At 46.5% G+C, this 23,349-nt stretch overlaps 1 protein-coding gene across 20 annotated transcripts in view; it reads right to left on the reverse strand.

The window, feature by feature from the left end:
* Window positions 1-303: 303 nt before the first annotated feature.
* The window catches only part of LOC106581809 (bromodomain adjacent to zinc finger domain protein 2B), a 92,947-nt gene continuing 69,901 nt past the window's right edge, over window positions 304-23,349 (reverse strand). For 3 of the 20 annotated variants that reach the window (XM_014164149.2, XM_014164143.2, XM_014164144.2), the window contains 28 exons: window positions 23,113-23,173; window positions 20,354-20,462; window positions 19,935-20,036; window positions 19,148-19,361; window positions 18,961-19,053; window positions 18,758-18,819; window positions 18,397-18,462; window positions 17,321-17,386; window positions 16,808-16,852; window positions 16,495-16,527; window positions 15,288-15,353; window positions 14,861-15,001; window positions 13,643-13,897; window positions 12,743-12,978; window positions 12,099-12,173; window positions 11,609-11,843; window positions 11,331-11,393; window positions 11,066-11,210; window positions 10,151-10,851; window positions 9,611-9,899; window positions 7,488-7,643; window positions 5,512-5,672; window positions 5,038-5,357; window positions 4,438-4,573; window positions 3,147-3,293; window positions 2,496-2,815; window positions 2,078-2,221; window positions 304-1,882 (listed from right to left, as the gene is read on the reverse strand). In XM_014164149.2, coding sequence (XP_014019624.2) covers window positions 1,726-1,882; window positions 2,078-2,221; window positions 2,496-2,815; window positions 3,147-3,293; window positions 4,438-4,573; window positions 5,038-5,357; window positions 5,512-5,672; window positions 7,488-7,643; window positions 9,611-9,899; window positions 10,151-10,851; window positions 11,066-11,210; window positions 11,331-11,393; window positions 11,609-11,843; window positions 12,099-12,173; window positions 12,743-12,978; window positions 13,643-13,897; window positions 14,861-15,001; window positions 15,288-15,353; window positions 16,495-16,527; window positions 16,808-16,852; window positions 17,321-17,386; window positions 18,397-18,462; window positions 18,758-18,819; window positions 18,961-19,053; window positions 19,148-19,361; window positions 19,935-20,036; window positions 20,354-20,462; window positions 23,113-23,173 — 4,598 coding nt within the window. In that variant the 3' untranslated portion in view covers window positions 304-1,725. The remainder of the gene's footprint in view (window positions 1,883-2,077; window positions 2,222-2,495; window positions 2,816-3,146; window positions 3,294-4,437; window positions 4,574-5,037; window positions 5,358-5,511; window positions 5,673-7,487; window positions 7,644-9,610; window positions 9,900-10,150; window positions 10,852-11,065; window positions 11,211-11,330; window positions 11,394-11,608; window positions 11,844-12,098; window positions 12,174-12,742; window positions 12,979-13,642; window positions 13,898-14,860; window positions 15,002-15,287; window positions 15,354-16,494; window positions 16,528-16,807; window positions 16,853-17,320; window positions 17,387-18,396; window positions 18,463-18,757; window positions 18,820-18,960; window positions 19,054-19,147; window positions 19,362-19,934; window positions 20,037-20,353; window positions 20,463-23,112; window positions 23,174-23,349) is intronic. The other 17 variants (XM_014164146.2, XM_014164147.2, XM_014164158.2 and 14 more) reach the window with 17 other exon arrangements.

The following is a 23,349-nucleotide window of genomic DNA, read 5'->3' on the forward strand; positions in this document are numbered from 1 at the left end:
AAATTCATGGTGACACTGGGAGTTGTCAGGTTAATGTGCAGTAGTAGGTCACCTAGGTAGGTAATGTCCCATTATTCACTGACATGTTTCTCAAATATGATATAGACTAACCTCCGTCCACCCTCCAGACAAACGTAGTAGTCCAATGTCATTAAAATTACCTTGACATTTTAAGCCTATAATATAGCATATGGCAGGACATCTGGGCTTTGTAATGGGAAAACAAATACAGGACAAAGCCCAGATGTCCTGCTAACAGAAATGTTTGTAGTTTAGAAAATAAATATGAAGTAAAGCAAAATACAGAGTTGAAAAAGATCCTTTTTATTAGATCCGTGCCACACACACACTAGTGAAAAATAATGCTCCTACAAAAAAATTCTACTTTTCCTCACAATATTCATAAATAAAATAACTTCAAGTACTCTGACTCAGGTACAAAACACTGCTCAAGATGCCACCAGTAGGCCAAACAGTGGTTATTACCAGGGTTGGGATCAATTCCATTTCAATTCCAGTCAATTTAGAAAGGAAACCAAATTCCAATTCCAAATTTTCTTTGTTGAAAAGCATTGAAGAGAATTGGAATTTCAGTGTACTTCCTGATATCGCATGGAATTGACCCCTACCCTGGTTATTACAAAATGTTCTCGTGTCCTTGGGTCTGTGGCAAGGCAAATAGAGATAAATGCTTTTATGAAAGGTACTGTGCATCACAATGCATTCTATACTGATGATAGGATGTCAGAATTCGAGGCCCACGAGGGTTAACATTTCGTATACTGGCGCACATACACACGCACACGCACACACACACACACACACACACACATACAAAACCAAAGGATTGAAATAATATCCTCCAGAAACTTTTGAGAGGGCAGGCACTACCAAGATTGAGGAGACCACAGTGTTTGCAGAGGATATACGGTACAGGCAACATACATGTATTTATCACTTTAAGACTGAAATGAAACACTACAATCATTCTAAGGCATAAACAATATCCGGTGTCTTGTAACAGTACTGTATGTACACATCATACATTTTACCATCAAGACTTAATATTAACATTAATGAACAGTATCTACAGATGTGCCATTGTTGCCTCACTGTCTAGGTTATGTTAGCGATGCAAACATACATTGAAACGCAGCATTACAGTATTACCGTCATGAATCTTGTGGCGTCCTGGAGGCACAGAGCAGTGTAAACAATTCTTTTTTTTTTTCTTCTTGGCTTTTGTTTTATGTTCGCAAAACATTCCGTAAGATTTTTTGTTGTTGTTTTAAAGCAGTTTTTCTTCCTTTTCTTAGAAAATGAAAAGCATTTCCACTGATAAATAATTGGCAAAATTAAATACATTCACTGTAATATTATATGTACAGTTAGTTGGAAAGCTTTTGTTCCCAGTTACAGCTCTGATGGTGGTGGATTCAGTGTGGCTTCTTCTAGGAAATGGTATTGCACTTTAAAAACACCCACCCCTTTTGTCTGAAACTCTTTGGGTGCATTTCCTTTCTCTTACACAACTATTATTGTACTGTACATCACGTAGCATTACAGTTGTAAATGAATGAAGATTCCCTGGTTGCTGACAGAGAGACTTGAACCTTAGGTCTTGAAGACAGTCTTCAGACCAATACTGTCACTCCTGCTTGTGAGTGTAAAGTGGTTACTGCTGGTCCCATACAGTATAGTGAGGAGAAAGTAGTTCAAACTAGCCTAGTTGGTTTGTTTTAACAGCTCAGTCCATCTCTTCTCAAAAAACCTCCTCATGTTGTGTCCTGCTCGCCCAATGTCCGAATTATCTTCATTAAACTTTTCACAGTTATCAAACACCAAGTTGACGTCGATGATAAACGTCTCCAGGTTCAAGTACCTGTAAATTGAGACGCATGGCATTTCAATTACGACATTTCTGAGATACAGTCCCGCAGGGGGAAAACAATGTGAACAAAAGCATGAAAAGGAAAGCCATAATCTTTGCAAATGGCCTAATGTTTACGTATAATACAGGTATCAGAATGAAATGAATAAGACAAATTGTTTTTCAAGCTAATGGTACGGTACATACTGGCTGTTAACGAGTTTCTCTCGGATAGTGGAGAAGTCCATGGGTTTCCTGATGACTTTCTTGTAGCCGGGGACAGATTTGGGGTTGACAGGGTTCAGGAAGGGCCAGGCATCCTGGTGAACCTCCAGCTCAGCCAGTAGCACCCTGTGGAGTCAACCAAGAGATGACCCTCACATTAACTACAGTATGCACGGGGATGCATCAGACACTGCAGCAGCTAGTGTATGTTACCGCGAGTGCCAGTCTGTTTGTGCTATCATGCCAACTCCCTGTCACCCATTGTCATGTTTCGCTTGACAATGACGGCAATGGAGTCGGCAAGAGCACAGACAGATGTGGGACCAGCGTAAGTGTCGCCCGTGTCACTTCCGGGGGTCAATAGTATTATAATAAGGCTGAACCCCCAGTCATAATGTACCTGCACAAGTTCAGATCCTTATCGTCGTCTCTGGCCGACGTCGCCGTCTTAGCCTTCTTCCCACAGACAGGACTAGTACTGTCCTGTTTGGACTGGTTTGTGGCTGGGCTCTCCTCTCCTAGGCTCTTCCTCTTTTTGGGCTCTTTGCTCCATTTCTTTGGAGTGCTGCTGCTGGTGCTGGCAGCATCGTCCTCGGAGACGTCTGCGCTGGCTACGGACGACAGTGTCCTGCTCCGTTTTACCTCGGTGCTTCTCTTCCCTCCTCCGGCGGCTCCCGCTCGGCTCTGCTGCTTCTTATTCTCGGGGGATTGACCGCTCGCCTGAATGACACAAAATATGCTGAGTGGAGGCGTCTTGCATTCGCCGAGGATCACACTTCTCGTTGTGAATTGGATGAATTGGACTTTTGATTTTGGTGTATTTTTATCCCATTTCGTTTAGGAGTTTTTGGGAGTAGGATAAACCCTTGTGATAAGACGTCGCATTTTGAAGGGGGCACCTCGTTTTGAAGTACTTAAACGCCTACGGTAAGATTTCTTACACTGGAAGCCTGAGGTTGGATAAATTCCTACATTAAGGAGACCCTCTATTTTCTCTGTTCTGTGAATTGTAAGTAGGGCTACCTGCAACTGAAGGCTAAAGTTACTGTACCTTCGATATGCAAGCAGGACAAAACCAGTCACCGTCAGGTATTGTGGTGATCTTGGGTTTATGGCAGTACGTGTGGCAGCCTTTGTCACAGCCATCACAGAGTAAGAGCAGTTCCTCATTATCCCCCTTTCGACACAACTGGCAGTACTGCAGAGTAACACACCAGCATGCACTGTCAAACCGGGTGCTCTCTGAGGAAATACTTCACATCTAGGGCAACATTTTCCCCTCGCAAAAAAACCCAACTGTCCTATGAACTAACACATTCTAAATAACACCAGGATTTCCTTAAATAAAAGGCATGTCAAGTTTGACAGAAATAAAGGACAGGCTGATGGTAGTACAGAGCTTCGTTACTGTAAATAGAGCTATTGCATTGTGTGTGGCATACCTCTTATGTATCGCACTAACTATACTGACCATAAATATAAACGCAACGTGTAAAGTGTTGGTCCCATGTTTCATGAGCTGAAATAAAAGGTCCCAGAAATGTTCTCATACCCTCAAAAAGTATATTTCTCTAAACTTTTGTGCACAAATTTGTTAACATTCGTGTTAGTGAGCATTTGAGCCTGTCAAGATAATCCATCCAACTGACCGGTGTGGCATAACAAGAAGCTGATAAAACAGCATGAACATTACACAGATGCACCTTGTGCTGGGGGACATTAAAAGGCGACTAAAATGTGCAGTTTTGTCACGCAACACAATGCCACAGATGTTTCAAGTTTTGAGGGAGCATTCAATTGGCGTGCTGATTGCAGGAATGTCCACCAGAGCTGTTGCCAGAGATTCAATGTTAATTTCTCTACCATAAGCCGCCTCCAACATCGTTTTAGAGAATTTGAATTTGGAGGGGAGTCTGAGGTGTATATCTGTCTGTAATGAAGCCCTTTTGCGGGGAAAAACAAATTCTGATTGGCTGGGCCTGGCTCCCCAGTGGGTGGGCCTATGCCCTCCCAGGCACACCCATGGCTGTGCCCCTGCACAGTCAGTTGAAATCCATAGATTAGGGCCAAATTAATTTATTTGAAATGACTGACTTCCTTATATGAACTGTAACTCAGCAAAATCTCTGAAATTGCTGCATGTTGCGTTTATATTTTTGTTCAGTATAAATCTCTGGTTAAACTTAAGTTCCTCCTGACAAAAAGTTTAAGAAAAATCTGATTATAATTTCATTTACAGTGCGTTAGTTTACAGTGCAGGTGGCCTTTTGCGAGAGGAAAATGTAGCTCAAAGCCTTTTAGAGAAGCTCTCGGAGACATTAATAACAGACAGACAGTCGTACCACTTTCATGATCGATCTCTCCCATGCGATGGACTTCTGGAGCTGCTGGATGCAGAGAGCCAGCTGGGCAGCGCTGCGGACCTCGCCCACGGCCTTGCGCCACACCTTCATGCCCGGGGCCAGCCCCTCTTCCCCCCTGAGACAGGAAACGGCACCATGGTCAGAACCAGCCACTCACATCATCACATAGAACAGTCAACGACAAGAATCAAGCTCACCAACCAACAGCAGTGCACAGAAAGCCAGACGAGTGCAAGAGTGTTTGGTTAGAGCAGCCCGTTGTAACAGATACTGCACAAGACTCCACCTGGTGACTGACATGCCTCATAGTTCCATTCAGGAGGCCTGTGTGCAAACTGCCGTAGTGAGACAATGAGCTAACATAGAACCACGATTGCCAGTGTTACGCACCATGCAGAGCCACAGTACAGACACTACTGTGAGAGACATCACAAAGGAACCAAAACCACGACGCACACAGTAGCAACGAGAGAAGAGGAAGAAACAGGCACCGAAGACACCGAAAATAACGAAATAGGCTCCAGTGAAGCAGAGGGAAGCACAAAGTAGTGTTCAAAATGGGAATCTGGATGGACCTACCCTTCACCATCAACATTATGGGATGGTGCGGGAGCAGGGACAGTGACCGTACCCAGCACATTATCCAGTTTGACCTGAACGGTGGTACTTAAGGGGCTCTTCAGGTACCTTCGCTCGATGTTCCTCTCCAGCTCGGCCAGCCGTGTTACAGCTATATCTAGCGGGTTGTTGACGTGCCGCACCAGGCTGTTGTCGCCACTGGCCCTCTCCTTCTCCCCTGCAGGCTGCTCCTCCCCGGCTGGAAGCAGCTTAGTGAAGGGCTTGTGTTCATGGTAGACCAGGTCCCCTCGCTCTGACTGGGGCTCCGCATACATCCAACTCTGGGAGGAGAAGAGGAGAAAAAACGACAGTGGTGAAATCAAAAGCTTTCGTTAACGTTGTATGTGGTATACAGTATACTCAGCATTGTCTTTTTTCATTGCCGACTGGATACAGTGCTATAGATGGATACGGAGTAGAAGAGCATTACTCTACCTTGACCTGGAGGCTGGCCGAGGTGACCTTCCTCTCCAGCTCCTCCACCTGCTGCAGCACAGCAATGTCCATCTCCATGGCCTGCTCCTCCACACACCAGCTCTCCACTGTCTCCTCGCTCACCCCGTTCTCCTCCAGCTCAGACTCATCAATCACCACCACTGGAGAGAGGGAGGAATCAACTCACATTTTTTCCCCCCCCTAAAACTAAGTTTACTACAATTATTGTATCTTAGTATGTACTGTGAAGTTTGGGAAGGATATTTTCTAATAGGGAGGTAGTGTTTCTCATTGTATTTGCCTAGCTCTGTAGAAGAACTAATAGCTAGAACTTAATGCATGCAGATGATCTTCAGTTTAGAACAGGGATGGGCAACTTTTATGGGGGTGGGGGCCACAAAAAATCTGAACTCATCATGAGGGGCCGTAGTGTGTACTCCCATCCATACCCACACATGCAGTCAGAGCCGGCCCTAGCTTTTTGGGGGCCCTAAGTAACATTCTGCGGCCCCCCTCAACAGCAGAGATAAATAAATGACATTTTACAATTCATTTCCTGCAATTCTACACATTTTGCCATGGGGTGTAGAGAAAATGTTGCAGTTAAAGCACTTTTGCTGCAGTTTGACACATTTTACCATGGGCGGAGAGAAGATTTTGCAATTTTATAACTTATTTACAACCACATTTCAAAAATTGCACCTTGTGCATTCTACTACTCTAACTCTCAACAGTAAGTTGAGACCCCGACTGAGTCCCCCCCCCAAAAAAAGGGGGGGTCGCGGGCCATGGCCCACCAGTTGCCCATCCCTGGTCAGAGCATAATTGGCATCAAAGCTACACAATGAATATTCAAAACTGTCAGACAGCATCATTCAACCACGCCAACATGGTGTAAATGATGGTAACCCAAAGGACTGGTGGTAAAGACCATGTTAACTCTGACTGACATGATGCATCTAAACAATCCACTCTCTCCCTGCAGTGGGTTGACATTTCCGTGTAACAAGGGGACATTTTAAGCAGAGGTCATGTTGCCTACCACATCAGTAAAGGTCAGATTTAAAGAGTCACAAGAGATATTGGATGTGTCTGTAGTGGCACCCTATTCCCTATATAGTGCACTACTTTTGACCAGAGCCCTATGGGCCAAGTTAATTAGGGACACCACACCGTTCACGATAATTGTTTGCTCCTACAGACGGTGTGGTCGTGGCTTGCTGTATAAAGCAGACAGGCATCGAGGCATTCAATTACTGTTCGATTGAACGTTAGAATGGGCAAAACGAGTGACCCAAGCGACTGAGCGTGGTATGATCGTCGGTGCCAGCCGGCCACCTGGGCTCTTCACGCACAACAGTGTCTAGGGTTTACCGAGAATGGTGCGACATCCAGTCAGCGGCAGTCCTGTCGGCGAAAACACCTAGATAGGAGAGGTCGAAGGAGTGGCAAGAATCGTGCAAGCTAACAGGCGGGCCACAAACAGGCAAATAATGGCGCAGTACAACAGTGGTGTGCAGAACTGCATCTTGGAAAGTACAACTCGTTGATCATTGTCATGGATGGGCTATTGCAGCAGACAACCACACCGGGTTCCACTCCTATCAGCTAAAAACAAGAAGCGGCTCCAGTGGGCAGCTATCATCAACACTGGACAGTTGAGGAGTGGAAAAGGATTTGGCGTAAGCAGCATGAGTCCATGGCCCCATCCTGCCTGGTGTCAATGGTACAGGCTGGTGGCGTAATGGTGTGGGGAATGTTTTCCTAGCACACGTTACGTCCCTTGATGACAATTCAGCAATGTTTTACTGTCCCAAAGAAATTCAGGCTGTTCTGGAGGCAAAGAGGGGTCTCACCCGGTACCAGATAAACTGGTCACTATAGGGAATAGAGTTCCATTTCGGAATGAAACGATGTCTTTATTATATTTTATCAAGCCTGCCGAGGAGATCTAGAGGACAAGGGGATCCACTCACCATCTCTGTTCTTGGCGCAGGCCTGGGCAATGTACTCCATGTGTTTCTGGATCTGTTTCTGCAGGGCTTTCTCTCTGATACCTCTGCTGTGCAAGGCCTTGACCAGGCTCCTCAACTCCTCCATGTCTGCCACTCTCCACCAGCCTGACAGCATCTCTACATGAACACACACAACAACATGTCAGTAAAGGACAAACCAGTACGTGCTGACTAACGGATAAAAGCAGTGGGTGGCCATCCTATCGGCCATCATTTTCTGTTCATTTCCAGGCAATTTTTTTCAATAAAAAACAGAGCTATATATATATATATATATATATATATATAATTATTACAGTGAGGGGAAAAAGTATTTGATCCCCCTGCTGATTTTGTACGTTTGCCCACTGACAAAGAAATGATCAGTCTATAATTTTAATGGTAGGTTTATTTGAACAATGAGAGACAGAATAACAACAAAAAACGCATGTCAAAAATGTTATAAAATGATTTGCATTTTAATGAGGGTAATAAGTATTTGACCCCTCTGCGAAACATGACTTAGTACTTGGTGGCAAAACCCTTGTTGGCAATCACAGAGGTCAGACGTTTCTTGTAGTTGGCCACCAGGTTGCACACATCTCAGGAGGGAGTTTGTCCCACTCCTCTTTGCAGTTCTTCTCCAAGTCATTAAGGTTTCGAGGCTGACGTTTGGCAACTCGAACCTTTAGCTCCCTCCACAGATTTTCTATGGGATTAAGGTCTGGAGACTGGCTAGGCCACTCCAGGACCTTAATGTGCTTCTTCTTGAGCCACTCCTTTGTTCCCTTGGCCGTGTGGAATACCCATCCACGACCCATTTTCAATGCCCTGGCTGAGGGAAGGAGGTTCTTACCCATGATTTGACGGTACATGGCCCCGTCCATCGTCCCTTTGATGCGGTGAAGTTGTCCTGTCCCCTTAGCAGAAAAACACCCCCAAAGCATAATGTTTCCACCTCCGTGTTTGACGGTGGGGATGGTGTTCTTGGGGTCATAGGCAGCGTTCCTCCTCCTCCTCCAAACACGGCGAGTTGAGTTGATGCCAAATAGCTCCATTTTGGTCTCATCTGACCACAACACTTTCACACAGTTTTCCTCTGAATCATTCAGATGTTCATTGGCAAACTTCAGACGGGCATGTATATGTGCTTTCTTGAGCAGGGGGACCTTGCGGGCGCTGCAGGATTTCAGTCCTTCACGGCGTAGTGTGTTACTAATTGTTTTCTTGGTGACTATGGTCCCAGCTGCCTTGAGATCATTGACAAGATCCCCCCGTATAGTTCTGGGCTGATTCCTCACCATTCTCATGATCATTGCAACTCCATGAGGTGAGATCTTGCATGGAGCCCCAGGCCGAGGGAGATTGACAGTTCTTTTGTGTTTCTTCTATTTGCGAATAATCGCACCAACTGTGGTCACCTTCTCACCAAGCTGCTTGGCATGGTCTTGTAGCCCATTCCAGCCTTGTGTAGGTCTACAATCTTGTCCCTGACATCCTTGGAGAGCTCTTTGGTCTTGGCCATGGTGGAGAGTTAGGAATCTGATTGATTGATTGCTTCTGTGGACAGGTGTCTTTTATACAGGTAACAAGCTGAGATTAGGAGCACTCCCTTTAAGAGTGTGCTCCTAATCTCAGCTCGTTACCTGTATAAAAGACACCTGGAACCAGAAATCTTTGATTGAGAGGGGGTCAAATACTTATTTCCCTCATTAAAATGCAAATCAATGTTTTCTGGATTTTTTGGTTGTTATTCTGTCTCTCACTGTTCAAATAAATCTACAATTAAAATTATAGATTGATCATTTCTTTGTCAGTGGGCAAACATACAAAATCAGCAGGGGATCAAATACTTTTTTCCCTCACTGTATGTATGTATGTATGTATGTATGTATGTATGTATGTATGTATGTATGTATGTATGTATGTATGTATGTATACATATACACACATACACATATACACACATACATATACACACACACACGTAATAAAATGTGGAAATTCATTGCAGCCACTTCAAATCCTCCTCAGAGCTTGAATGTGTTGTGTCATTCTAGTCTCCCCATCTTTCCTAGCAGCAGTGGGAAGTGTGCCATGCTCACCCTCTGGGATGGGTAGTGGGTCGGGGTAGTCTTGGGTCTTGGCCACCTCCACCACAGTGGGCGGGGCAGAGGGGGGCTTCTCTCCGGCGGGGACTGGCGACTTACTCTTGCTGCTGGAGAGGCTGGCTGCTGCCAGCAAGGGGTTGCCATTACCTTCCACATGGTGGTAGGCAGCGCTCAACATAGAGGGTGGAAGAAGACTGGCAGAGAAGGGCAGGGTGGGGCTCATCATGCCACCGGGCCAGCCACAGAATGGCAGACCCATCATATGGACCCCCGACTTCACCTGCTGGGAGGACGGAGGAGGTCATGAAGAAGAATACTCAGACAGTGGTGAGCAAGAATGTTATGCGGCAGAACTTAGTTCCCTGACAACTAGCACAAATGCGGTCTATAAACCTATAGTAAAGCATCAGAGACTCAGACTGAATTGGCAAAACGTCAAAAGACTACCTGACAGTAGCAAGATGTCTTGGTCGTATTCCACACCATGTTAACATTAATCCTAGATGATCAGCGATGGAGATAACATGCACCTACCTGGAGAGCTGATAAAGAGAAGTTATTGATCCCGGTGGTGGGGCTGGCTGAGGTGGTGGCTGGGGGATTAGGGGACAGGGAGGTGGGGGATTTGGGCCTGGTAGTGGAGGAGGACTGGGGGGAGAAGGCCGGAGGGGTGGTGGTGGAAGACTCGTCACAGGGGGAGCGGGGCAGCAGGCTGAACCAGTGGCCACTCTTCTCCGTCAGCACCCTTAACAGCTGGTCGTTGGGCTGGAGCTGCTGCTGCTGTTGGGAGCTGGAGGACATCTTCCCTGGGCTGCTGTTGCCGCTGAGGTAGGGCGGGCTGAAGAGAGCTGTGGAAGGCTCCGCTTTCACCTCCAGGCACAGCGGAGAGGGAGCTGCACAGGGGCTGCTGGGTAGTGTAGTCTGAGTGGTGGGGTGGATAGGGGAGGACACTGTGGTGGACACTTTGACAGGACTACAGCTCTGACTGTGGTTGTCCGAATCCGGGGACATCTTGGCCACCTCTAGGAGTTTGCTGAGTTTGGAGAAGGAGCCGGGCTTCTGGAGGAAGAGGTTGAGGGAGTGTTTGTCTGGCGTGGCCATGTCCCCGTCAGTGCTCCCCTCTAGGCTGGACACCCCTGGCCTCCCCTCCACCTCTGGCCTCCTTTCCACCTCCTCCTCCTTCACGTGGACCAGCTCTGTGCTCCTCAGTCTCTCCCTCTCAAGCTCCTCTGCTCCTGGTAAAGACACTTCTATCAATATCCACAGCATCACAGTAAACCAGATCCCTACATAGTGCATTTACATGGCCATGTGCTTCCTGACTAGACTTAAGCAATCTGAAGGCAGGTCACAGGAAAAAGAAGCTTAACTGTTAGCCTGAACTATAATGTCGCAACAGTGAGTAACAAGTGCGGTGCCCGTATCTTATGCCAGTGTTTTGAGTGTTACCTTTGCCAGTCTCCATGCCCTCCACAAAGATGCCCCCGCACTGTGGCAGCACCCAGTAACGGCGCTTGTAGCGGTCCTGGCCGAACATCATGGAGCGCAACGAGTGGGACGACTCAAACAGCTTCCGTCTGATCTGACTCTGTTGCTAGAGAGAGAAAGCACAAAGTATCAAAACACGGAGGCCTGTTCTGCCCGGAAACGGACCCTCGTAAAAAAAAAAAAAAAAACGGCCCTCTGATCCTATTGGTTATCAAAATCCCTTTACCTTGGTTAATTTGTCGATCTGTTTCTCCAGCTCCTCTACACTGGCTGTCTGGTCCCCGTCATCCTGGATGGAAAGATCACATTCAATCGACTCCAGAGGGGAGGCTGACATTTACAACACACAAACAGTGACTTACGCTGTGTCCCAAATGGCACCCTATTTTCCTACGTAGTGCACGACTATTTACCGGGGCCCATGGGGAACAGGGTACAATTTCGGACACAGCCATTGTCATTTGGGTCAGCAGATAGGTCCTGTGGAAAGGTGACGGAACCAACCTCCTCCTCGCAGGTTTCCACTTTCTTCCCCTTCTTCCCTCTCTCCTCCTCCTCCTCCTCCTCGTCTTCATCCCCCTGGTCCTCGCTATCCTCGTCATCATCCTCGTCCTCCTCGCTGTCCCCTCCTTTCCTCTTGCGCTTGCGCCCGGGGTTGGGTGTACCCAGGGACTGTGTCTCCTCTCCTCCCACACCGCTGTCCTTCTTCCCCGTCTTCTTGGCATGGATGGTCCTCAACCTGGAACAAGACAACAAGCAGGAGGGTGTGGGCGGCAAAATGTTTTCCTAAGCTACTATATAAAAAAAATGTGAAAAGCTTAAAGGACGGAACACATTCAAATCAACATAATACACTTTACAAAAAAACTAGTCTATTACAATTGCTTTTACTCTTCACTGTACACCATTGTATCCCATTAGTAAATACAGGTCCATTATTGCATGTAAACACAGCCCTCTGTCGAGTGCTCCTTGAGATGAGGCGGGCACTCACTTGCGAAGCGTGCCCTCGATGACCCACTTGTCCCTTCTCAGGTTGGTCATGTGATCGATGTTCTTGTCGATCTCGCTGTGAAGAAGCACCGATTTCAGTCAAGTCAGCCATGATTAAAATCATGCTAATATGAATAACTTTCCAAAGTGAGGAGAGGTGAGGTAAGGCTTTGGTTGCAGTTTTACTTGAGCAACAGGGCTGTATTTCAAAGCATTGCAACTTCTGTCACATGCGTTTAACTCCGATACAGGCAGTCACTTGAAAAGGGTTTCGGGTTTGACGCAACACAATGAAACGCTCCGTGACAAAACAGCTCTTTCTTTTGATATTGGTAGTAGAACATTAAAAATGTAAGTCCCAATGAATAAAACAGGACTACATACAGCAAAACCAGCAAAAATAAAATTTCAAAAGATCAATCAAAACATGCATCAATCCGTTTAATAAATCTGTGCTCAGAATAACTTAATCATTTTCGTGTGGACCCTGAACAACATAATCAACAAATGAGTTCCCCACATTGCAAGCCTAAAGCACTTGATTTAACTTGTCATTTCATCATTTGTCTAAATAACAGAACTGATCAGTGTCGTGATCTAGATAGCAGGCCAGACTGCTGTGACTAGCGTTCGGTGTACTCTCACCTGACCACACTCTTACTGCAGGACAGCTCGTTGACCAGGAAGGCCAGGACGGAGGCCTTCTGTGCGGGTGTGTGGGCTTGGAAGGCCTTGGTCTTCAGACTGGCGGTAACCTCCGCCAGCTCGGTCTGCAGCTCCGTCTCGCCACGGTGGGCCTCCATGTAGATCTGTAGCGCCTCCGACACGTTGTCCTGGTTAATACCCACGTTAGCCAGGTGGTCCCCCAGGGCTGTCTTGGTCTGGGGGGGGGGGACAGTGAAATATATTTTCTAAGGTATTTTCAAGTTTGATTGACAGGTTTAGGATAGATATGTAGATATCAGAGAGAGGGATACTGCAGAGATGGTGAGTGGCGGAACATGGGGATCGAACCGCTGTACTACCACTAGACCAGCCCCTGGCACAGTTAGAGGGTACTACATGCTTCTCTCTTCAGGGATACATTTTCCCTAAACGTCGACCGAGGCTCCATAATAGGCGACAGTCAGCTGGGTTCCTTGAAGAAATCATGGCAAGCCACATAAAAGCGTGACTAAGCCCTGTAGATTAGCAGAGAGAGAAATTGCTTTGGGAATGAATTCTACATTTGGGGGTTCTAACTGTGGAAGCTGTATTAAGAGCTTCAAAACACTGATACCCTCTGAAACAGATAAGCCCCTTCATTTAGCCTCACAGAGCCAGAGATATTGATAATGCCCCACTTGTGTGTTCTGATTAGAGTAGGGCTTCTCGTCTTTAGTTCTGCAGTGTTGTGAGCTCTCTGAGCTGTGGTTACTGAATACAGCACCGCGTATGAAGACAGATGTTAATATACTGTACAGCTGCTGCGTGGATGTGCCTTGCAGTGTGTCTGAATGTGCAATAAGAATGTGTGTGTATGTCTTATGCTGTGATTGCTCTCACCCGGTGTCCTGGGGGCAGTCCTGGGTCACACACCACAGCAGAGAGCATGCGCACCAGCAGGTCCTGGACCTGTCCCATGCTGTCTCCCAGGTTGAGCAGGCCCTCCTGCAGCACGCTCAGGTTGGGGACATGGGCGTTCACGTCGAAGCCCAGCACCTTCCCAAAGCTCCGCAGGAACTGCATCACCATCAGGCAGTCAGAGAAGCTGCTTCCCGGTAGAAACAGGCCGGGAATACGCGATAACTCCGGGAGAAGCTGGGAAAATATTAAAATGACACATACTTACATATAACTACGGTAGTGTGAAGTGCACCGGTCGTTATTTCAAAATGTCAAAAGTAGTGAAGAGTGCCATTTTACAGAAAATTCTTGAGACAAAACCAACTCTGTGACCTTGTGGTTAGAGGGATATTGGAGGGTTGGGAGTTCAATCCCTGGCCGAGTCATACCAAAGACTGTTAAAATGGGACCTGATGCGTCTCAGCATTAAGGAGATTGGGAGTAAGGCCCTGTGATGGACTAGTGTCCTGTCCAGGGGGTGTACTTGTTCATCAAGCTGCCTCACGCTACAGAAACAGGAGACGGTCTCCTAGAGCAGGAGATGTTCTGGCTCACACAAGCTAAGGCTTGTTCAAGGCTACTGACTTAAGAAAAAAATGGGGAAAAAGCTTTTAATGCTGCAAATTGCGCTCGACTCGTACGGCGTGAGGTTTAGTGAGAGCCCTATTGAGAGAGAGTGTTGACGTGATGTTTGATATACAGTAGAGTAGAAAATGGATCCTCCTGGAGTTGGTTATCCAGGGGGTTCAGTGCTCTGTCTGTCTGGTGGAAATCCGGAGGCAGCGCCACTCCGAAATCCTCTGGTCAGTGTCATGACACTAGCTGCCACTTGATGGCAGTATTCTAACCTGTCTGTGCTCACGTCACCTTCGTGTAATCCAATATGGATTATCCTGTAATGTCATCAGTAAAATGAGGCTTGTAGCAGAGATGTAGCCAGAGGCAATGCCATGCATACATGTATTTTATGCTTTAAAAGCACTGGTGTAATCCATAAGACGATCATCATACGTATTCAAATAACAGACAAATGTGTGATTAAATGTGGGCAACATGAGCAATTTCTGGGTATGATGTCAAAGTCTTAATACAAATTCGTCCCCAGATCTCGCTTTCAGCTGGGGAACTAAATTGTGATCGTCTATGTATAGTGAATACCTTGTGATCTGCTAAGCACATGTCTTCATTTGGCTTCTTCAGCTCCTTGGCAATTTCCAGTTCCAGTCTTCTAAGCTCCAATTTCCGCTCCTTGTTTAACCGTTTCTCATCCTTCTTCTCCTGCTTTAAGCGCTCCCGCTCCTAAGGTCCAAATTACAGACCAAGTTAACAGTGCATGCTATTGGCACCGCTGCAGACAATCGTGTTAGGGATTATGTCATTACAATTCAGCCCAACACTAGGCCTTCCCTTGCTTTATAAATTGCCGCACTTTCGCAGCAGATTTCTTGGGGCCCGATTCTCTCTTTTATTCACACTCCATATAGTTCAAAAGATGAGTTGAAGCAGGAAATGTGGAGAGGAGGCAGTAACCATAAGCCTGCTGTAACAACTTGACAGAGAAGTGGTCGAGTTGGGAATCACGCACCTCTGCTTTCTTACGGGCGTCCATGGTCTTCATCAGCATCATGTGCTGCCTCCGCCTCTCCCTCTCCTGACAGAACACACACACGCACGCACGCGCGCACACGCACGCACACACGCACACACACAGCCTCAACACAGAGGGACACTTCATATAGACATCAAACACAACAGTTTACCATGATGATATGTATATAGTAGGACACATAGACAACAGATATAAGTATGGCCATCGTTGTGAACATTACAGCAGCAGTTTAGAGGGCAATATAATGACAACCAAAAAGCTAAAAAGGGTAAAGCAAACGGGTATGAGGGCGGTATCAACAGAAAGCGTAAGCTTGAAGTTAAGAGTCGGCTTGAATGCGTTTGAGTATGCTGGCAATAAGAAAAGTGCTGGTAATTCAACCATCGCGTCTAAGAACGAAACAGGCAGCATTGTACTGTACTGTACTGTGTTATAAAGTTGCTATGGTTTGTCATTCTTTATTGACTGGTGAGAAGCTAAACAAAATACCTTCTTATATCAGAATGCAAATAAGATAATACCGAAAGCAAGTTACCCTCACAAATACAGTCATGGATTCAATTGGAGATTGAATTTATCTTAGGCCCGTACTGAGGGCCCTCCTGTTCAGTATGACATGGATTTAAAGCAATGCCATATTGCCTCTCTTTAGCCTACTGTAACCTATGACAAGTAGGTTTGTGTGCAAAGGCAGAACTGAAATCTCAAATATGGAACGACAAAACGATGAATGAAAATGGTTTCGTGAGGTTGGTGATTTAAACTGATGTCAACAAGCAGGAGAAAAGCCGGCGATGGACGGGTCTGTTTGGTCAGGTGGCAAAATGGAAAATTGCAACATACACTACATTGACTTTTACGACTGGATTTCAAGCGTTTCCATTTACTGGAAAACAAAAACACTGGATGTCAAGTCTTTAGGACAATGAGAGTGAGCGTGCATGGCTCCCCTTAATGTAAATCTGAAAGAGTCAAGAAAGTCTTGACTATTTGTGCAGATATCCGTTTTTTTTTCAGCCAACAGAGTAAGACATACGCAACGCACTTTGCTCAAAAGCCATGCAGAAGAATGCAGTATGACGGCAGCCGGCGCTACACTGTATGCATTGCTATGACAACCATATCACAACCAAATCACAACCAATATCACGATGCGGTGTTAGATGTACAAAAATAAACATACCCATACCATATCTAGTCTATGCCTCTCCAACTCCTGGGAGAAAGAGTTGGCAAAGTATTATGAAACAGAAATCACAGGCTCATATAAACCAAGTTAAACCAAGTTCCTATAAGAAGCCCATCTCCTCCTCCCCCCCAATCCAGGAAGAGTGACAAGCTAGGGTCATCAAAACTGAAATTAACAAAGCGATATGGAGAATTAAACAGGGAACTGTCAAGTAGTTATATGAAAAACAATGACCCTTTTCTAAAAAGATTCCAGTAGAATTGAAAGTGGAAATGGGCATCATGTGGTGCAGGAGAGCGATGCCTACCTGGTGCTTCAAAATGACTGCCTGCTGCCTTCTCATCTCCTTCTCCTTTAAAGGGGAAAAGATAAACAACATTGAAAATCCAAACATACCCCTCATTTCCATCATCAAAAAAAAAAGCAAAAAAAAAAGCAGCTGACAAACGGATGAGGTTTCTCTGATTTATTCGACAGGAAGTTCAAATCCCTCACTAATCTGATTGACAGACGGGCATAAAGAGCCCGGGCAGGTTGGATCTAATGTGAAATGGAAATGCCATAGCCATTTCTAGACACGCGCAGGAAGCAGAGACAGAATGCACTGTCCTTTATGACACTGATTAACATGGAAAAGGTCTGCTCTGGGTGTCAAGGAGATTTCCCTAAACCCGGAGAAGCAGTCCCTTGGAGGCAATGAGGTGCGAGGAGGAGATTGGGAATCGGGAGGAGAGAGGTTGTATGACTCGAGGCAAACAGTGGGAGGAGGAGTGGGCCACAAATTAATGGTTGATTCTTTTAACAGGACATCTAAACTAACCTTGTTTCGTTTCTCAGCCTCCATTATTTTGGCATTTGCCGCTTCTTCCGTCTTTTTCCTTTTAGTCTGTGCGTGCAAAACAGGTCTACAGGTCATGCAACAGAACAACCTTGACAGCTTCAACACTTCGTGCAACAGCACATGTGCTATACGTCGATAGGCAGTATATAAATACAGTAGGCAGACAGAAATACACAGATAAATCCTTTTGAGCTCGTGTATGATTAGGCTTAGCGCTTGTTCCTACTAGAAGCTAATTGTGATTTCCTGTCAGGTGGAAGGGCTATAGTGTTTCATTGTTTGATTAACTAAAATCAAGACAATTTTCACGAATAACAAACATGCAGGGATAGACATAAAATCTAGATTGTTTTGGTTCTACTAACTACTATAACTAACACTATCAAGGCAGTGAGGTAACTATATGTCCAACATAGATAGAAGGGGCTCAATTCACAGCAGAAAGAGGATGGTATATTTCCCATGTATCCTAAAATTCATCCAGAAATGATATTTTACATGTTTTTCGTATATTGAATAAAACTAGTCCCACTCACAGCATACACTTGCTGGCAATGTCAAGCATAAAATATTGTAATCTTGTGCATTGAGATAATTAATTCCTCCCATTAACACTAAAAAGACAAACTTGTTTTAGTGCTTATAAAATACCAGCAGCCAGTCGGAATAAATTAAGCCAAATTTCACTATGTAATTACAAGCAGAGAGGAATCCTGTTAAAAGAGACTTGCCAACCGTGTCAACTGAAATTTGATTTAGTAAAGCTAAAATACTTTGGTGCTTCTATTAGCGTCGTGCATGGAAAATAGCTGTTTCTCCTCCTCGTGCTAAACTGTTAGCGACTATTGTCTTATAGATGGTATTTTGTGTTGAATCCCATCACGGTCTGAGGAGATTTTATTATTCAATGGCACTTTGTGAAAATCCAATTAAGCATGTAATAGGAGACAACTGAAAAAGTGCAACCACATAATTTAGAAAAAGCCATTGGTTGATTTAGAAAAGTCCTACCAACAGCAAAAAGGGATTTTTCAGTAAAAACGATTTGGACCAACCTCTAGAATCTGCTGCGCTCGGAGCTCCTTCTCCATTTGAATTTGCTGAATGCGCTTGATCTTCTCCTGGTAAAAAGATGGGGGAGATCAAATGAATTAAATCTATAGTCATGCATGTTAGAACAGGGGGCCTGTATAAGTAGTTTTATGGAGATTAAGACAGTATAGCATCTTGAAGGTTAGCATCTTCCCTTTAAAGAAGATTTCAAAGCATTAAACTCTGCTTGGGATCTTTTCACCCTGGAAGAAAACACTCCTGAATGTCATGTGTGTTTGAAGTCTTCCAATCAAAAACACCTTGTGAACAGATGCATCCGAAAATTGAGCTTTTGTAAATGACATGACAATGGCAACTCCCTACCTGCTGCTTTAAAATCTTCACTCGCTCCTTCTGTTTCCGCTTCTCCTCAGCAGCCATGATTGCTGAGAGAGAGAGCGAGAGAGCACATTGAGATTAGGGTTGTACTGTGTGGGGTATAGTGTACTTGCTGTGTTATGGTAGAGAACAGGATGGCTTTGTCACAAGAGCAGCTTTCACAGAACAACAACATTAGTGTACTGTACCTTGTTGTTTCCTGGCTTCCTTGGCTGCTCGTGCCATGGCCTGCTGTTCAAGTTTCCTCATCATCTTGATCTGGGCTGCCTGCCGAGCCATCTCTGCAACAAAAGGAGAGATTTTTTGCATTCATAGTCGTATAGGTTACAGAAGCTTTACAGAAACCTCCGTGATTTTTGCAAGAACTGAACCCACCTTGAGCTTCCAGTTTGCGTAGAAGTTTGGCGTCAGTAGCGCCTGGGAAGTCGGCCTCGCCAACGTTGGGGCGCTGGCCCTTTCTGCGCCTGGAACGGGGGCTCTCGTCACCCGTCCTCTGGTGCTCAGGGTTGGGGGGACGCCCACGCCTCCCCTCCATGGCCAGGATCCGAGGAATCACCTCCTCCTCGGTCAACAAGCTCCACTGCAAACCCTTCGGCAAGAGAGGAGAGGAGAGAGGGAGAAGAGGGGGACAGCCAGTTAGAACCTTCGATATGACAATACTTGATATATATATACACACACACACACACACACACACACACACACACACACACACACACACACACACACACACACACACACACACACACACACACACACACACACACACACACACACACACACACACACACACACACACACACACACACACCTTCCCCTTGACTAAAGAAACCATTTTCAAGCTTCAATTCATACATCGTGGAGTTCTTCTTACTCAGTTGTGGTTACATGTGCTCTATCTTGCAAACTTGACTGCTGACAAGCAAAACATTTGGGGATTGTATCAACAGTGGACTAATGAACAGAATACTAAAAGATAGTGTCTGAGTGGACTATTCCTTTAACTAGCTATTACTTTGTGCACTTGGCCTTGATATGACAATAGAGCAATAGAACTTCCTGTGAATGTAACGTTGACACATGACATACAGTACTTTAGGCTACGGGTGACCCTGCTCTGTGGGTGCAGAGAAAACGGTCAATAGATAGATTAAACAGTCACCTGGGGTCCTTCTCTGGCTTCATAGAAGTCGCCAACCCTTATTTTTGCACTGAAGCTAAAATTATCGCGTGTGATGTCACTTATTCCATTTCTGGACAGATACTACAAAGAAGAACATAAATGAGGCCTTGGTGAGACAGACGTTCAGTTACAGCAACTTCAAATGGTTTTGGGTGTAAATTATGTTTCCTGATCAAAATCTGGAGACAATGAAAAGTGTAAAAAAAAAAAAAAAAAAGGAAACTACTCAATAATGAATATATTATTAAATAACAAATTGTATTTAATAAAATGCATATTTTAAATACTTCAAATTGTATTTGATATGTATTAAATGATACACCTATAAGGATGGATAGAAGAGAGAAAAGACCAGTATAGTAGGAAGGAAGTTCGTGACAGGCGAGGGAAGGTCTTACCTTCATGACATCAGGGTACTGCCGGATCTTCTTCCCACACGGAGCGTAGTACGCCACGTCTCCCTGCAGACGGCCCGTCACATTATGGATACGCGTCTCTCTCTGCCACCTAACATGGAGGGAGGTTTCAGTAGCCCATGTACCGGAACACACTCACATTCATTGGTCGGAGATGGCAATACAGTGCAGGACCCATAAATCATTGCAATCACGTACAACACCGTCAAGTTTTGTTAGGCAGTAAAAGACGAGAGACAAGTGCTGTATAAATTGGACTGTATTGTAGCTATGTATTGTATCTTTGAAAGGTCCATGTATGGAAACTTTAACAGTTATTTGTTTTGCGCTACCACCTTTCACAGTATATTTTAATTTTACATAATCCTCTGTCAGCCAGAGTTGTTAGACTCTCTTTTCCTTTCTGCCAATCCTTCAGCAGATACCTAGATGTTGTTGAGGTCAACTATCTAAACGCGCCCGCTTACAGCTGTGCCCTCTGTACAGCATGACCTGGCAGCCCCATGTGCCCTGTATGACTCCAAAGGTAATCAGACTCTACTGGATGGACATCTGCCAAGCAGAACACCACACTTCTCTCAGTGTCTCTGGTCAGATGCCATCTCCTAACAGAAAAGGCATGGGGAACACGTCCCAAATGGCACCCTACTCAGTGCACAGTGGAGGCTGCTGAGGGGATGCCATAATAATGGCTGGAACAGAACAAATGGAATGGCATCAAACCATGTGTTTGATACCATTCCACTTATGCCGCTCCAGCCATTACCATGAGTCCGTCCTCCCCAATTAAGGTGCCACCAACCTCCTGGGATAGGTCTCTGGTCAAAAGTAGTGGACTATGAACCCTGGTCAAAAGTAGTGTACTATATAGGGAATAGGGAGCCATCTGGGACACAGCCTGGGTCTTCTGCAGAGCAGGGGACTGATATATAGGGCTTGTCACTTCTCTTTCCCCTCAGAACCAGCTGATGAGAAACATCCGTGGGAAATGAAAGACACCCTGATCTGAATGGGGCAGTGCTGGGTTTAGGAGGGGATGGTAGGGCAGGGCTGGGTTTAGGAGGGGATGGTAGGGCAGGGCTGGGTTTAGGAGGGGATGGTAGGGCAGTGCTGGGTTTAGGAGGGGATGGTGGGGCAGTGCTGGGTTTAGGAGGGGATGGTAGGGCAGGGCTGGGTTTAGGAGGGGATGGTGGGGCAGTGCTGGGTTTAGGAGGGGATGGTAGGGCAGGGCTGGGTTTAGGAGGGGATGGTAGGGCAGGGCTGGGTTTAGGAGGGGATGGTGGGGCAGTGCTGGGTTTAGGAGGGGATGGTAGGGCAGTGCTGGGTTTAGGAGGGGATGGTAGGGCAGTGCTGGGTTTAGGAGGGGATGGTAGGGCAGTGCTGGGTTTAGGAGGGGATGGTAGGGCAGTGCTGGGTTTAGGAGGGGATGGTAGGGCAGTGCTGGGTTTAGGAGGGGATGGTAGGGCAGGGCTGGGTTTAGGAGGGGATGGTGGGGCAGTGCTGGGTTTAGGAGGGGATGGTAGGGCAGGGCTGGGTTTAGGAGGGGATGGTGGGGCAGTGCTGGGTTTAGGAGGGGATGGTAGGGCAGGGCTGGGTTTAGGAGGGGATGGTAGGGCAGGGCTGGGTTTAGGAGGGGATGGTAGGGCAGGGCTGGGTTTAGGAGGGGATGGTAGGGCAGGGCTGGGTTTAGGAGGGGATGGTGGGGCAGTGCTGGGTTTAGGAGGGGATGGTGGGGCAGTGCTGGGTTTAGGAGGGGATGGTGGGGCAGTGCTGGGTTTAGGAGGGGATGGTAGGGCAGTTCTGGGTTTAGGAGGGGATGGTAGGGCAGTTCTGGGTTTAGGAGGGGATGGTGGGGCAGGGCTGGGTTTAGGAGGGGATGGTAGGGCAGTGCTGGGTTTAGGAGGGGATGGTGGGGCAGTGCTGGGTTTAGGAGGGGATGGTAGGGCAGTTCTGGGTTTAGGAGGGGATGGTGGGGCAGTGCTGGGTTTAGGAGGGGATGGTAGGGCAGTGCTGGGTTTAGGAGGGGATGGTAGGGCAGGGCTGGGTTTAGGAGGGGATGGTGGGGCAGTGCTGGGTTTAGGAGGGGATGGTGGGGCAGTGCTGGGTTTAGGAGGGGGTGGTAGGGCAGTGCTGGGTTTAGGAGGGGATGGTGGGGCAGTGCTGGGTTTAGGAGGGGATGGTAGGGCAGGGCTGGGTTTAGGAGGGGATGGTGGGGCAGTGCTGGGTTTAGGAGGGGATGGTGGGGCAGTGCTGGGTTTAGGAGGGGGTGGTAGGGCAGTGCTGGGTTTAGGAGGGGGTGGTAGGGCAGTGCTGGGTTTAGGAGGGGATGGTGGGGCAGGGCTGGAGCTGCTAATGTTTCGCGTCTGTATTGAGACTGGATGTAGTTAACCCACGACTATCCCTGCCGCAGCTCCTCACTTCCTGGCAACTAACTGCCTACTATCAGGCCTTGGCTTTGGAGGGAGGGAGGATGTGGTGTGGTTTTCTATGCTCCCTCTAACCACCGTCTTGTTGACAATGTCTCATCACTGCTCTGGAAAAAGGAACCTCACTGATTGGGGATCCACTATGATTTGTCTCCTTTGAGATGAGTTTAGTTATCACCATCCATGTTGTTCGAGGGACAGAGGAAATCAGTACACTATCATATCGTACTAGGGTGGTGCCAAAACTACGCCACCTACTGTACAGTACATGGTACAAGTGACTGTCAGAGTAGTGTGGATTGTGTTATAGCTTACCCAAACTGTAGAGGTGTCCGCAGCTCCCTCTCATCTGTCACTCTTCTTCTCTTCCCTGATCCTGGGAGAGAGAAGGGAGTTATTAGAACGGACAGATCCACTGTGACCTAAGCAAATGCAGAAACCCTGTCGTGTTGCCAGAGGTGCCCTTACTCTAAAATAAGAAAACCCTGCGTCAAATCAGTTGCCCAGGGGGAAACAGTGTCTCAAACTCTACCCAGCATACAATGGGGCCTT

The sequence above is a fragment of the Salmo salar genome, chromosome ssa21 (assembly GCF_905237065.1).
Source record: "Salmo salar chromosome ssa21, Ssal_v3.1, whole genome shotgun sequence".
Classification (NCBI taxonomy): domain Eukaryota; kingdom Metazoa; phylum Chordata; class Actinopteri; order Salmoniformes; family Salmonidae; genus Salmo; species Salmo salar.